Here is a 17,077-nt window from a genome sequence, read left to right on the forward strand (position 1 = left end):
CACGCGGGCGTCGAGAGCTCCGCGGGCTTCGATCGGCCGGGAGGGCGGCGGGGGGACAGAGAACGTGCCCCGGCCCAAGCCCGGCGCCCCTGGGACCCGCGCGTCCCCGCGCCCCGGCGGCGGGCCAGGTGCCCTGAGCGCTGCGTTGGGGAAGGGGGCGCCCTTCTCCTGCCGAGACCGGGGCGGGCGCGCCTTCGGGGGAGCCGGCCCGGAGATGGTCGCCGGGCAGGGGTGAGGCGGGCGGCCGTCCGAGCGCCCCGCGCGCCCTCACCATGCAGAAGAGCGTGCGCTACAACGAGGGGCACGCCCTGTACCTGGCCTTCCTGGCGCGCAAGGAGGGCACCAAGCGCGGCTTCCTGAGCAAGAAGGCGGCCGAGGCGAGCCGCTGGCACGAGAAGTGGTTCGCCCTCTACCAGAATGTGCTTTTCTACTTCGAGGGCGAGCAGAGCGGCCGCCCGGCGGGCATGTACCTTCTGGAGGGCTGCAGCTGTGAACGGGCGCCCGCGCCACCCAGGGCCGGCGCGGGACCGGGAGGCGCCCGGGACGCGCTGGACAAGCAGGTACCACGCGCCCTCATTCTCCCGTCTCCCCGCCTCGGGCCTCCGCTCTTCCTAGCTGTTCTAACCTCTGGGATCTGGGGGCTTGGCAGAGCGCAGGGACCGTGCTCCAAGATCCCCTGCGCGGCGTCAGTGGCAGGACATCTCCATGCGTCTCGGCATCTTCATCCAGGGATTCTCCCATCTCCATCCCTCCCACCCCAATGCTAAGCGATCAGTTGGAATAGGAGCCCGGCTTTATTTCTTTCTCGACCCGGATAGAGGTCGTGTCGTTCGTTTCAGATTCTCTGCTAATCACCTATTGCTTGCTCGGAAGGATTTTGCGTGGTGACGTGTGTTGACACCTGTTGGGTGTAGATTGGCAAGAGGGAGCTAACTTATTTGGAAAAGTTTGGTTTCTCCCTTGGCGGGCTGGCGCGTATAAATTTCTCTGCCTGCAGATGTTTGGCCGCGAGCTGTGCTGGGAACAAGCGGGTATCCCAAGACGGATAGGCACTTCCTGTTGGTCATTTTCAATCAGTCTTTGTGGTTGAGGTCAGTTTACCTTGCTAACATTTGACCTGCTGGGTCTAATTATGAAGGTACCCGTGTATCCATATTCCTCAGGATTAATATTTGATAGCCGCATTCTTGCTATGTTTAAAAATGTGGGCATTTTAAAAGAACGCTTCTGTACTTTAAATGAATGCTTTGAAAAATGAATGCAACCTTTTAATTCTGGGTCGTAATTTTATTGATTTTGCTGTGTGCTCACTAGGGGTGGAGGGGGTTGGGAGAAATACCCTTTAGGTTTAGTAACTCACTCCCCCCATTTCTGCATATAGAAAATTTGTATTTTTTTCAATCACCATTTGGTTATTAAAATTAAAGCAGACTAATTTTATGCTCCCAAATGTTCTCACTTCGCTTCTAGATACCCATCTTGGGAGAAAAAAGAGGCTGATTTGTTTTTGCTGTTGTATAAAAATATTTCGCAGCTGAATTTTCCATGAAAGTCAGACCAAACAGCATCTACTGCAAACCACAGAGGCTGTGGGAGGTGCTAGCAGTGGAATGAGGCATGAGATGCCTCCCTAACCCCTTGGAGCTTATAAAACAATGTGTAAAATTAAGACGAGTTAAAACTAGACTAACTAGAAGTTTTATTTTTTTTCATTTTGGTTTCACTATAAATCATTAACAGACAATTAATTAAACTTGTTATAACATTAATAGATCTGAAAATTTAAATATAGCCTTTGGTTTTTGAGGAGACATTCAGAGTTATTTGAAAAACTTATTTCCAACTTTGTAGATTAGACACTGCAGAAATATAAACAAATTTCAAGTAGTGCATTTTAGAATTAAAATTGGGAGAAGTGTTTGGAGGAAACAGACTTTTTTCAGGATGTGTGTGTGTGTGTGTGTGTTTCTATTGCTGGGATTTTTTTTTTTTTTTAAAGATATATGTTCCAAGGCCCACAGGAACCAAATTAAATAAGTTTTAATAAGTTTTTAAGTATTATGTATAAAATAAAATAGGGTACTTTAAATTACTCTGAATATATATCATTGACTTAATTCCATGTTATTTGTTCTTTTTGTATTTATGTTAATATTATGAGATAACCACTTTTTTTTTGAGCTGGGGATGGGAAGTTGTTACAGCTTATATGGCTTTCTGACCTGTCAATATTATATGGAAACCAGCATCTTCTAATTGGAAAATATTTGGACTCTCATCTTCAGGATAGTTTTCTTTAAACCATACTTTAATAAAGAAACATGATCTCCAAATAGTTTGACTTTCATGACACTTTCTAATGGAAGTTCTAAACAGGTCACCTTAAGAAAAAATTTTTTCTCTTTTTATGATCATAGAAGTTATTAGTATTTCTCAATCAGTCATTTTATGCATCTTTAAGAGGTGAGAAATTAGAACCTTTCGTGTTTGTAGATAAAACTGGGATGTAGAGAAGCAAGCATTCCAGAATGGATTAGGAGTTGGGTTGGGAAACCTACCAAATTTTGTCTTGTGTTAGACATACTTCTGTGACTTGGGTTAGCTTAACAGATTAATGCTTTTCTCTGTCACTGCGTGTCTGGATGAGTTTGAAGAATTAAGAAGAAACTGTAAAAATAAGGAACAAAAAGAAACATTCTACCTTAAATGTACAGTTAATACAATTGGTTCCCTTTCAGTTAATTTGTGTTGCTCATGTACTTAGATCATTTCAAACACTGAGACATGATGGATCTGTGAAACTGGTGTGGTTGAGGGGGGATGTGTAGAGATGAGCAGATCTCAAGTTCTGCTTCTCCACATACACTTCTGGAGCTTTCGCTATAAATATCTTCCTCAAAGCCATAAACATGGTTGAAGGTTAGTACTTGAATAGGACTTAGAGAGGCAAGATAGTTTTTCTCCACCAGGTTTCCATGTGACTTCTTTAGGCAAATCTCTTAATGTTTCCTCTTTTTTCTTCTGTTAATGAAATCTCTGTTTCCTAATATATAAAAATTAAGGGTTTGGCTAAGATGATATCCAAGTTGTCTTTCAATAATGGCATCTTCTGTTTCTAAGGCCTCACAGCTTTTTACCATGTACAGGATGTGAAAGCCAATGTCACAAGATATAAGATTCCCAGTGCCTAAACTAAATATTGCATCTGAGAAGTTAAGAACAAGCAGGTGATTGAAGTGGACATTCTGACAAATCAGTTAGGTCAGCAGACGCACAAAACTATAGTTACGTCATTGACAGAGACATCCTTTTCATTCACATTGTAGGGCGACACGTTGCACTATGTTACAGTAGTTGATGACGTAATTCTTGATACAGTAGTTGATGATGTTATTCTTGCTATAAATTGCCTCTGATCACTATTGATAGTTTGAATTCCACCTCTCTTTCAAATAATTTTTTATTCTAATTAATTGTGTTTTTAGGTAAGTTACAAGAAGACAACACCCACTGGTTTGCTTCACCTAAATAATAATTAAAAGTAAGTTGGTTGACAACAGAAAAAATTAGGGTTTTTTTTTTTAGCATTTTGTCTTAAACTGTTTCCAGTTAAGTGGGAAAAGAAAGGTGGTTTTCACTTTTGAAATGTGCCTAGGTTGAAAGAATATTTGCAGTGTTTAATTTTTTCATAATGTCCCACGATTTCACTTTAGTAAGTCCTTGGGGATTGCTAGGCTGTCTCCTACTTCCTTGGGATACTAATGGCGATGTAATCAAGATGAGTTCAGTTAAAAAAAATTTTTTTAAGTGGTTCTTTTTCTCCGAAAGGGTTTCTCCTTTTCTCAAAAATGTGTCTGGGTGGCACTTCTTTCTAAAAACTCTCCATTTATGGAAAACGAAAAACTTCCCTTTCATTCCAGGTGAAGGTGTTTAAGGAGAAAGGGAACTTGAATTTAGTAAGTATTGTGCCTTCGGTGGGCTCTGCTCTGTGCTCGTGGTGTTAATCCTTCGTTACTGCAACTAATCTGAACTTCACTTCAGCTCTTGGAGATGATTATTATCTTTACTTTTATCTTTACCTATGCTAACACTGAGGCTCAAAGAGTTGTAGGGAGATGGTCAAAGTTCAACTTCAGATATGAAGACTAAATAATGTTGGAGAGTTTCTTATTAAGGAGGCTGGATTTTAATCCACTGAGCTACAAGAATGGCAAATTTGGATGGATGGGGGTTGGGGTTGTAATTTGTGAATCAATATTTTGTTTATTCTTATTTTCCTTTAAAAGCAATTTAAATGGCCGTTGTAATTCTTGAGAAATACAACCACAGAACATTACATTCTCAAAGAAAAATGGGATTTATTTTTAAAGAAGCAATTTTACCTGGCATTTCTTTACTTCATGGGGGACCTTTAAAAATATTTGTACTGAAGGTGAAAGTATACACCCTAGTTAGTCTGGTCTATTTAAGTAGCTATATCTCTCTTGCCTGCTAGCAGGAGAGATGTACAGCAGCAAAGCCATCTTTATACTTATCTTCCTGGTAGTATTAAATGTTGTATTCAGCCTGATTTCAGCTGTATTTTTTGGTGGTGGGGGTGGGGGGGTGGCGGACGGGGAATATCTCCTTAGCTCTGGAGGTTTAAAAAAGTAGATTCTTATCATATTTGTGCTGAATTAAACATGTTGATTTAATTTTAAAGGGATTAAAGGTTATGTGATTTCCCCCTGTCACTTCATTACTAGACAGTCATTTTAGCCTTCCTAACCTGACCACAAGCAGAGGATTTTAATCATTTTATCGAATTAGTCAGAGCTGCATGCAAGCCCTGAAATATTTGTTGGGGGTGGAGAGTGTAGATGGTAGATTTTCATTCTAGTTCATGTTGTTTAATTGATCTATCATAACCAACTCAATATTTTCTATTCAACTTTTGCTTACTGTACAGAAATAAAGGGAAACTGGAATAAAGATATTTGATAAATCTTATAAAATGTTTAAAAATATAATTTAGGAATAGAAATGATTTATGACTTGAACTTTGTAATTGTCCTAACATTTAAAGTTAATTGGAGAAAAATAACCTGTGAATTAGCAAAATTTAGTTATGTTAATTTTGTCTACACTAAATCTTACCATTTAGATTATTGTAATTATTGTTACAAATTCAACATAGAAAAATCTTTGATGTGACAGATGTGCATAAAAATGCATTTTTATTGTGACACGTGTTTTTCCGTGGGTTTTAATAAGTGACAACTAAATGCAGTATTAACTGAAGGAAAATATTTGTAGTGTGATAACATAATTTTTTCCCTTCTTTTGTGAATTAAAAACAGAGATATTTTCCTTACACTGGGTGATGATAGGAGTTATAGCATGTGTGATAACCAAATGCTTCTGGTTTTAGCAAGCAAATGTTAATAGTTAGTTAAAACATTTGTTGATATTGCTGTCTGTTTAATGCAGACTCTATTTTTTAAATCGATTTTTCCCACATTTTCCAATACTCCTTATTTATGCATACTATAGTCAATATAATTTTAATTTTGTGGAATAGAAAAACTTTGTCTTTAGGATTGTTTAGTAATGAAATAAGTCAGATAGACAAACAATTCTGGTCTGATCTACTCAGGTCTTACATCCTAATTTTCACAATTTTAAAGTGGCTTTGTGTATTTATGCCTGTTCATTTGTCCTATAAGAAAGGATGTGTGTGTGTGTGTGTGTGTGTGTGTGTGTGTGTGTGTGTGTGTGGTGTTTATTAAGTTTGCTACCTTCTACCATTGAATATTAAACATTTGTTATACAATTATATATATTGGTGGTTCAGATTTTTATTTGTATCATTAACATTTCAAGGTGCGATTTATAAATCCAATCTGTCTGCAATTTGGGGAACCTTATTTTTCAGGCCTAAGGATGTGTAATGATTCTGTTAAATTTTCATGGTGTAAATTCTTCTCTGAAGTTAGTCTACTTAAATAAAGACTGTATGCAGTAAAATTTTATTAATAGTTAAATGAAACTAGAAATAATATTTGAGTATTGACATAGCACTGTGGTGTTTGATAACTTTATAACATTAGGCCTATATATTAAAAACTAACCATTATTCCAAAATTACTTATTACATTTTCTTTGATGTAACTTTCAAATTTTAGCTGATTGAGAAGTTATAAATATATTAATTTGGTTCCACCAAAGGATATATGTTAGTGTTTTTGCCCAAGGAATTAAAATGTAATTGTGTGTATATTTAGAAAAAAAAAATAGCAGGTTTTTGGTGTTGTTGTTTTTGCAGAAACATTGGCACAGTAGGTAGAGCAGAGATGCAGACAGCATGCATTCTCAGTTTTCCTTTTTACTGGCATCTGAAAAACTTAAGATTCAAAGAAAGATAATTCAAATAATTTTCCCTAACACTCCTCACAGTGATTGCAGAATGCCCCAAATATACTTTCAGGGAAAGGCAGGAAAACAATAACAAGTTTGAGTTGATCTGTGTTTATTTAAATAATATGTTATTTCTTTTCTTTTTGAACTGTAAAGGAAGAAATGAGACAGACTTGGGGAGGCCTATGTGCGAACAATTTATAGCATCAGAGTAAGTTAATGAGAATTATAATTCTTGTAAGATCTGAGAAGACACAAACAAAATGATGTAAAAGAAGCTATGGTTAAAAATAAAATTTATTGATCCTTTAGTCCTTTATTTTTAAGAATAAAGCCCACAACTTTTTTTTAGCCCTTCTGATACTTATCAATATGACATTGCTGATACCTATGATGATTGAAACAGCAGGGATGTGAAGGACTCTGGTTACTGGTATTTTGTGTTATTTTCAGGTTCCTGAAATGCCTTATTTTATCATCGTCTGATTAATTTAGACAATGCCTGCTTTATTTCCTGAACTGCATTTATGAGCCCATGCTGTTTGTGTGACTAATGTAAACAGTGAGGTTAGACCTTTCAAACAGAGGGACTATTCGAAAGCTAGGAGGTGTCCTGGAGTTAGAAATGTGGGAATAGGAAGGTGATAACTTGGTCTAAGGCTCATTATATAACGTTATAACTCATTACAAAAGAAAGTGTGAGATAAAGTCAGTGATTCACGGGAACAGGAGGCTGCTCATATCCAACATGAATCTGCTTTCTTTCAACTTTAAGAATATCGGTTTCCAGGTGAGGTAGTACCATTGTGTATGGGTCAGTTCAGGAGTTAGAGTGCATGAGTTTCAGCCTTAGCTCTGATTTTCTAGTTATATGATCTTGGTCATTTCTCTCTCCAAGCCTGGTTTCCTGCCTGGAAGATGGGGATCCTTACAGGCAATAATCCAGGCCATGCTCTTAGCACAGGGCCTGGCACATGGTAAATAGCACATTTGTCAGCCTTATTTTTATTACTCCTTTCTAACATAATTCTTCTTTGATTTTCTTCTTTTTATTTTCACTGTTAGAATCACTTAGGACATTTTTTCCTTTCTTTCGTTTTGAAAAATATTTTAAATTTAACACACGCAAAATAGAATAGTTTAGGGAACGTGAATATACCCATCATCTGGCTTCAACCCATCATCTTCAATTTTCTGCCATTTCTTGTTATATCTGTTTCCCAACATGCATACATTTTTTTCTAGACTATTTTAAAGCAAGTTCCAGACATTGTATTATTTCACTTGTAAACGAGGAGGTTTTTTCCTTTTTGGCTTAGTACTTGTTTGGCACTGAAGGTTGTAGTACATGTAGCTCTGAAAAGAACTATCTTGGAAAGAGCTTGTAATGTGTTTCTGTTATAATGTGTGTTGTTATAATGGCAGTCATCTTTTTTGTTTCTTTGATGTTATAATAAAGGAAAAACTTATGGCAATAGTTGTGAAGACATAAAGGTGGTGGAATTAGCTTTTAAATAAGTTCCATAGTGTTAAATCCTAAAGAAAAGAAAGTTTGAAATCAGTTTAACCATGATCATGGTATAAAGATATTTTCATGATTTGACTCCACTACAGGGGAAAATTAGCTTATTGGTGATTCTCTTACTGAGGGATCTTCTTTTCTTTATTGAAGTACATTTACCAAACTCCTGCAGTTGTGCAGTGATCTTATTTAGAGCCAAGGATGGGAGTATCCTCCACTGATGCCACTAATGCTTCCTCTCACTGGGTACTTCGCACAGTTTTGTAACAGTGAGAACATCATCTATAAACCAGTGTTTCATCCATCTTTCAAGATCAATTCTGAAACCTATCAGCTAGTCAATATTATTTTAAAGCAATTATTGAGGCTTTATTAATCAAGTGTGTAGTTTGCTTTTCCTAGTATTGCTAAACTTTTCTAGAGTTAGTTGGTTTTTGTCATAAGACTGCTTTAGACCTTGTTGATTGCAAGGGAGAGAGATGAACTCAAGTTGTCTTGAATAATGGTCACATCTGAGTGTGTGTGGGTGGGGCGGTGGGAATGTTGTCAGGCAGCAGAGGGGTGAGTAGAGCTCTGCCTTTATCGGTTCCTGGCTGTTCTTTGGAAGTTGCTACTGGGTGGCCTGTGTTTCAGTATGTTTATGCCATTGTGGTCCTCACTGGTTCTGTTTCCTGATAGCTTGTGCTTCTCCTAACTTCAGATCACCATACCCCGCATGGTACCAACTCAACATTGTGGCCCCTTTTTTCTGCTTCGGTTTTCACGGCAGCATCTCTTACTCACTCAGTATATTCTGGCTCATATTCTTGTGAGACAGAATCTGATTGTCTCAGTTCATATTCTGGGTCCACATGAAATCATTGGCCTCTGACCAGGTCATGGATTAGCTGCCAAACAGCAGGGGCTGTGGATGGGGAGAGGGGGTTCCATGGAAAGTAGGTGTGATAGACATTGTTATTGACACATCTAATGCCTTCATCAAGCCAGTTAATGCTATTTTCACCAAGCTAATTCTTATTTGTTATCATAAGCCACATTCTCTTCCTTCAGTAGCAGTTTTATAGCCTCACCTTATCTATAAGATCTCTACAATAATATGATTTCTGTCCTCTGGCCCTGTATGGCCTCCTGTACTGCTTAGGGTTCTGTTCATAATTTTTCTTTACTTTTGAATACTTTAACATTTAAAAATTATTTAACATTTTTAACAATAAATTAAAGATAAACCTATTTTTCAAAGTGTAGTATACTTTTGAATAACACACACATCATAAGTGTGCCACTTGATGCATTTTCCCAAAGTGAGTAAACTTTTGTAATCCGCATCCAGATCAAGCACTTGACATGATCAGCCCTCCAGAAACTAGCCTCCTGTCTGTTCCTCTTTACAACCCCAACTTTGGGTAGCCACCATTCTTACCTGTAACAGCATCGATTGCTTCTGCTTGTTTTGGAAGTTCATTTACATGGAGTCAGGCAGTAAGAGTTCTTTTGAGCCAGGCTTCTTTCCCTTAGCATCATATTTGTGAGATTCATCCATGTTGCTGGATGTTGCAGTTCATTCCTTTTCATTTCTTTGCAGTATTCCACTGGATGAGTGTACAACAATTTTTAAATCCATTTTATAGATGTACATTTGGGCTGTTTCCAATTTAGAGCTATTACAAATAATACTGCTATGAAAATTCTTGTACAAGCCTTGGTGTGCATACATGTGTGCATTTCTGTCAAGTATACTCATATATACTCAACACTGAATTGTTGGTTCATAGGGCGTACGTATATTTGGCTTCAATAATTAGTGTTAAACCGTTTTCCAAAGTAGTTATATCGATTCATGCTCCCACCAGTGGTATATAAGAATTCCAGTCACTCTACATCCTTGCTAAGCCTTGGTGTTATCAATCTTTTTAGCTGTAAGCATTCTAATAGATGTGTAGAAGCATCTTATTTTGCTTTTCATTTTCATTTCTCTGATGAATAATGAGGTTGAACACCTTTTCAAGTATTCATTGACCATTCGATTGTTTTCTGTTTTGAAGTGCTTGTACAAACTTTACCTGCTTTTTAGTAAATTGTCTTGACTTATTAATTCATCGGAGTTATAAATATTAAGTTAAACTATATGAGTTGCCATTTTTGTACATCAAAAATGGCTGAATATGAGACTTTCACATTGTTTATCCTAATATACATGAAGATCTGAGTCCTTTGTCAGCTATATGGATTGCAGATATTTTCTTCTGCTGTGGCTTGCCTTTCCACTCTCTTAATGGTGTCTGATGAACAGAAGTTTAAAACTTTAGTGTACTACAAGTTATCTATCTTTTTCTTTATGGCCTTTGTCTGCCCATGAAATGAATGGGGATGAAAACAACATCTGGAGTTGCTTTGTGTAGCAGGTGCAGGAGCTGGGGCCCTCCTGTGCTGCTCTGATAGATCAAATTGTGGTCAAAGCAGTCAGACAGATCACAGAAGACCCAACAGTAAGCTACACAGAGTATGCTTGCAGCAGCTTGGGATTGCCACGCCATGATGTTTCCCTTTTGGAGGAAGCCTCCATGGGCAATTCTATAAGACAAAAAAATCATCCTTCTGGGGTCTAAGGTGTTCCCTCCCAGGTACTGGGTTGTTGCTCTTCCTCCACCTCCACAAAGTCTGGGTGTCCCATTCCAGTAGCTCTAACTTCATCTTTTTTCCAATCATCCCCTACTCACGCCTCGACTTTTCATCTGGAAGGTGTCAGGCACAAGAGAGACAAGGGCACTCCATAAAACTTAAGTAGAATTAAGTTTGAATCCCTGAGGCCTCCTTTCAGTTATGCTGCCACCTGGAAGGTGTGACAACCAGGCTGTCCTGGGGTTGCTGTTAGGGAAAGAAAATGTGTCATGCCCAGCAGATGGTCAAGACAGTATCCTCAATTTTCAAAACATGTCTGCATAATATTCTGTAATCATCCTCCACCCCTTTTGTCCTGGTCATTATCCAGGAAGTGGCCAAGAAAAGACGATTCCCTTACTGGGCATAGCTGCGTTCGGTGACCAAACTGCCTTACTAAAGTGTATGGACCAGGAAGAGACGAGGGAGAGAGAGTCGGACACTCAGTCCTTTGTTGAATACACAGATTAGTTTCAAGAGCCACAATGGTGTGGTTGGAAATAGCTGACCAGTAACCTGAAAAAGTATCAACAGTGATGAGACAGCACTGATAGCCCTGAGAGGGGTTCAAAGATCTGATATAGCCAATTCTGCCAGGAGCAGGAAGGGGATATGACTCTATCATTGTGAGGCAAATGGGTCAGTTTTTGGCAGGAGTCACAAGTCTGCCATGAGGTAGTAGCCTCTGCATCAGAAACAGTCAGAGTTGATCAGCGTCTTGATTCCAGTTGGTCCCATCAGAGAAGCTGTCCTTACTGGGAGCATCTCCTTAAGTGTTCCAGGTTGTTCAGTAGGTAGCCATGATTTGTTTCCAGGTTCACATCCCCAAAGAAGGGTCTCCTTAATCTGCCAATCTTTTCCAAGTGGCAGCCCAAACAGCTGTGCCATTGGCAGCTGCCAAAAGGCTGAGTTCTGCCCCCTGAATGGAGCAACCACATCTGCTTCTGCTTCTGCTTCTGCATCGCTGAGAGAATAGATACAGCACCCCAGAGACTGAATAGATACAGCACCCCAGTGGACACCACAGGGTTTCAGCTGAACCAACCAGAAACAGGCATTTGGGGAATCTCTGTGAATCAAACCTCATTGAGCCAGTGGCTTTGGTGCAGGTAGCAGAGTGGGGGATGAAGTTTCCCCCAGAGGGACACTTGCTACTTTTTTTAAAAATGTAAAGCTATGTTCCTGAATATACCATTTCCATTTGACAAACAAGGTTTTGGCCCTTTACACCTTGTTAATTCTTGAGTCTGACTTGATCCATCATAAAATAGAAACTTCAGGCCAGAGAATCACAAGTCTTTAAGAGTCAGTTTCAGTAAGTACTTAGCAGCAAACTAATAGCTGCCTCTGTGCCTTGTGATTTTGACTGAATGCTGGGCATGTTGTATGAAAACCATAGGGTAATTTGAGGCCCTGGATGGTGTTATTTTCCTTCAGAGAGGACTTACTTTTGCTTTCTCACAGGCATTAGTGTGAGGAGGCATTTCATTATCCATCTTGGGACTGAGTCGGTAAGCTAGGTGTCAGGCTTTGCGAGTTCCTCTACTTTGTCTGCCCTTTCTCATGTACAGCCTTTCCAGGAACCTGGAATTCTGGGCTGTTTACACAACTCTTTCTCCTTAATTTCCTCAGCTCCATGAGACTGTCCCGAGCCTTCTAGCTGCTGCTTTCTGCTTGGCCTCCTAGGCTTGGGGCTCTGCACATTTATGAATTAGCAAATGCCGGTCAAGATGGCGGCGGCTGCGGCGGCTGGTGCGGAGTAGCTGAGGTGGAAAAGGTGGCCACTGGGCCTCAGGCAGCCGGGAAACTTGTGGACCTTCCTCTGGCCATCTCTTAAGGGAGGACTGCTGCTGCTGGCCGGTCGTGGGGGCTCAACGCCACTTTGCCCCCGGCAGGAGAGGCTGCCTCATTTACAGGCAACAGCTTTGAAGTGTGGAGCAGGAAAAGAACTGATTCTTAGCTGCAAAAGCGAGTCTTGAAACAGGGAACACGGCGCCAGGGCTGCTGTGGATGCAGCCAGGATCCCGGAGGCCGGGGCCGCGCTGAAGGCGGCCAGCTGCCCTATTCAGGATTCGAGGTTTCAGGCCGGCATTAAAGAAGATTCCTGGGAGCGCCCGAGGGGCGCCGCGACTGAACAGCCCGAGGCGGCAGCACCGAGAACACGGAAGGCAACAAACCAGAGACAGAGCGAGCGCCCGACCTGGCACAGCACTGTGAGTGATCCCTGGCACAGCTCTGTTCGGGGGGTGGATGCCCACGCGGCTCCCGCCTGCACCACCAGGCCACTCACTGCCCCGGTGCTGCCTCCATTTTCCCAGGTGCGGGCAGCTCCGCCCTGCTCGGCCATCACTGAGCCCATTTGCTTGGCCTGGCGCGGGGCTTTCCGGACCCTGCGGGCCGGCCTCCTCTCCCACTCCCTCCGCGGTTCTCTGGCGGGGCTGGGGGTGTGGGGCGTCCCGACCAGTGTTGGGAGGGCTAGGAAGTACGGGCGGGCCGACTGTCACTCCACCACACCCTGGACTCCGGCCCGGTAAACTTCCTTTTACTGGGAGGCAGATACCATCTCTGCGACCACCAGTTTGGAAAAAAGCCTAACGAATTTCTGGTTGGGAATAGTGTGGTAGGAGAGTTCCCAGGTCCGCTTGAACCTGCAGGAGAGCAGGCTGCAGGCGGGCACTAGACTCGGTTTATACCGGGGGGATACAAAGGTGAACAAGACCCGAGAAAGATCTACACAGTGCTACAAAGGCACCCAGAGAGACCGGTCGTCTGTGCCTAGCAGAAACCTGGTAGACTTCCTGGGCGAGGCGGTGCTGAGCAGGGTCTTGAAGGCCCAGCTGATAGACGAGGGGTGCAGAAGACACACCCCAGCCCAGCACAGTGTGCACAGAGGGGGGAGACGTGCGGCCAGGGAGGCGGAGACTCGACAGAAACCACACACCCGGTGGGGTCGCCACTGCACGATCTAACAGTCTGGGCCAGAGCACACGGAACGGGGAGAAGTCCTGTACAGAAAGTGAAAGCTCAACAGAGATCACACACCCTGTGGTACGTGATCCACCAACCCAGCAGAGTACAAGCTGACCAGAAAGGTGGATCCCCGGAGAAGCCCAAGACCTGAGGCAACCACACACACAAGACACTAGAGGCCAACTGAGCAGTCACGGCGGGAGCCATACCAAATTGGCAACCACAGCAACATCCTAGTTAGTCATTAGTCTCAAACTGGTGGACTGTGAAACCCCTGCCACAATGAATAAACACCAAAAAAAAGACACCAGAAATACAAAAAATCAAGAAAATACACCACCAAAAGATAATAAATCTCATACTCTAGATCCTATAGAACAAGAAGCCCTTGAAATAACTGACAAGGAATTTCGAGTGATAATTCTAAGGAAACTGAATGAGATACAAGAAAACTCAGCTAGACATCATGATGAAATGAGGAAAAGTATACAGGATCTGAAAGAGGAAATATACAAGGAAATCAATGTCCTGAAAAAAAATGTAGCAGAACTTGCTGAACTGAAGAAGTTATTCAGCGAAATAAAAAACACAACGGAGAGTTTAACCAGCAGGCTTGTCGAAGTTGAAGAGAGAACCTCTGAACTTGAAGATGGGCTGTTTGAAATAACACAAGCAGACAAAAAGAAAGAAAAAAGAATCAAGGACATGGAAGAAAATCTGAGAGAGATATCAGACAACCTCAAGCGCTCAAATATCCGAGTCATGGGTATTCCAGAAGGGGAGGAAAATGGAGATTCCATTGAAAACATATTCAACAAAATAGTGGCAGAAAACTTCCCAGGTATAGGAAAAATCACAGATCTTCAGATCCAGGAAGCTCAATGATCTCCAAACGTATTCAACCCAAAAAGGCCTTCTCCAAGACATGTCATAGTCAAATTGGCAAAACTCAGAGACAAAGAGAGAATCTTAAAAGCTGCAAGAGAGAAGTGTCAAATCACCTATAAGGGAGCCCCAATCAGGTTAACATCAGACTTTTCATCACAAACCCTAAAAGCTAGGAAGGAATGGGATGATATTTTCAAAATACTAAAAGACAAAGATTGCCAGCCAAGAATACTCTACCCTGCAAGGCTATCCTTCCGAAATGAGGGGCAAATAGTATATTTCTCAGACAAACAAAAACTGCGGGAGTTCACTACCACACGACCACCCTTACAAGAAATCCTCAAGGGAGTACTGGGTTTGGTTCCTGAAAAATAACTACCACTGCCATAAAAACCTAAGAAAAATCTAAACCCGCTAGTACAATAAAAATGGCATTCATGAAGAGAAAACAAGCTAACAAAAACACTATCTACAACCTAAGGAACCAACAAACAAAGAAACCAAACAGTAAATCAGAAAGCAAGGAACAAAAGACACCTAAGACAACCAAACAACCAATAAAATGCTAGGAATAAATCAACACCTTTCAATAACAACTCTTAATGTTAAAGGCTTAAATTCCCCAATCAAAAGACACAGACTGGCTGACTGGATCAAAAAGCAGGACCCAACTATATGCTGCCTACAAGAGACCCACCTCACCCATAAAGATTCACACAGACTAAGAGTGAAAGGATGGAAAAAGATTTACCATGCAAACAGAAAAGAAAAACGAGCTGGAGTGGCTATTCTTATATCTGACAAAATAGACTTTAAACTAAAAACCATAAAAAGAGACAATGAGGGACACTACTTAATGATAAAAGGACTGATCCATCAAGAAGACATAACAATCATAAATATGTACGCACCCAATGTTGGAGCAGCCAGATTTATAAAACAAACCCTATTAGACCTAAAGAAGGAAATAGACACTAATACCATAATGGCAGGGGACCTGAACACTCCACTGTCAATATTAGACAGATCATCTAGGCAAAGAATCAGTAGAGAAACACAAGATCTAAACAAGACTCTAGACCAATTGGAATTGGCAGATATCTACAGAACATTCCACCCAACAACCTCAGAATATTCATTCTTCTCATCAACACATGGATCATTCTCCAGGATAGATCACATATTAGGTCACAAATCAAGTCTCTGTAAATTCAAAAAAATTGGAATTATCCCATGTATCTTCTCAGACCACAATGGATTAAAACTAGAAATTAATAACAAAAAAAACTCTGGAAACTATACAAACACATGGAAATTAAACAGCATTCTACTTAATGACATATGGGTCCAAGAAGAAATCAAGCAGGAAATCAAAAAGTTTATTGAAACTAATGAAAACAATGATACATCATACCAAAACCTGTGGGATACTGCAAAAGCAGTATTGAGGGGAAAATTTATTGCATTAAATGCTCACTTCAGAAGAATAGAAAGATGGTAAGTGAACAACCTAACACTTCACCTTAAAGAACTAGAAAAACAAGAACAATCCAATCCTAAAGTTAGCAGACGGAAAGAAATCATTAAGATCAGAGCAGAACTGAATGAAATTGAAAACCAAAAAACAATTCAAAAGATCAACGAATCAATAAGTTGGTTTTTTGAAAAGATAAATAAAATTGACAAACCATTAGCATGGCTAACAAAAAAAAGAAGAGAGAAGACTCAAATAACCAAAATTAGAAATGAAAAAGGCGATATTACAACTGATTCATCTGAAATACAAGGAATCATTCGAGACTACTATAAACAACTATACGCCAACAAATTTGAAAATCTGGAGGAAATGGATAAATTTCTGGACACACACAAGCTCCCAAAACTGAACCGTGAAGACGTAGAAAATTTGAACAGACCAATAACAATAAAGGAGATTGAAGCTGTTATCAGAAGGCTCCCAACAAAGAAAAGCCCAGGACCAGATGGATTCACAGCAGAATTTTACCAAACATTCAAAGAGGAATTGACACCGATTCTTTACAAACTATTCCAAAAGATTGAAATGGACGCAAATCTCCCAAACTCATTCTATGAAGCAAACATCATCCTGATACCAAAACCAGGTAAAGATATAACCAAAAAAGAAAACTACAGGCCGATATCCTTGATGAATATAGATGCAAAAATCCTCACTAAAATACTAGCAAACAGAATACAGCAACACATACGAAAAATTATTCATCACGATCAAGTGGGATTCATCCCAGGGATGCAAGGTTGGTTCAACATACGCAAATCAATAAATGTGATACACCATATTAATAAACTCAAACACAAGGACCATATGATCATCTCTATAGATGCTGAAAAAGCATTTGATAAAGTTCAGCACTCATTCATGACAAAGACCCTCTATAAGTTAGGTATAGAGGGAAAGTATCTCAACATATTTAAAGCCATATATGCCAAACCCACAGCCAATATCATCCTGAATGGGGAAAAGCTGAAAGCTTTTCCTTTAAGAACAGGAACTAGACAAGGATGCCCACTCTCACCACTCCTATTCAACATAGTGTTGGAAGTACTAGCCAGAGCAATCAGAGAAGAGAAGGAAATAAAGGGCATCCAGATTGGAAAAGATGA

General features: G+C 40.6%; 1 protein-coding gene across 2 annotated transcripts in view; it reads left to right on the forward strand.

The window, feature by feature from the left end:
- The first annotated feature begins 272 nt into the window (after nucleotides 1-272).
- RASGRF2 (Ras protein specific guanine nucleotide releasing factor 2) overlaps nucleotides 273-17,077 on the forward strand; it is a 249,645-nt gene continuing 232,840 nt past the window's right edge. For both annotated transcript variants that reach the window (XM_063083210.1, XM_063083216.1), the window contains exon 1: nucleotides 273-560. In XM_063083210.1, the coding sequence (XP_062939280.1) occupies nucleotides 273-560 (288 nt within the window). The remainder of the gene's footprint in view (nucleotides 561-17,077) is intronic.

Source organism: Cynocephalus volans, chromosome 2, assembly GCF_027409185.1.
Source record: "Cynocephalus volans isolate mCynVol1 chromosome 2, mCynVol1.pri, whole genome shotgun sequence".
NCBI lineage: Eukaryota > Metazoa > Chordata > Mammalia > Dermoptera > Cynocephalidae > Cynocephalus > Cynocephalus volans.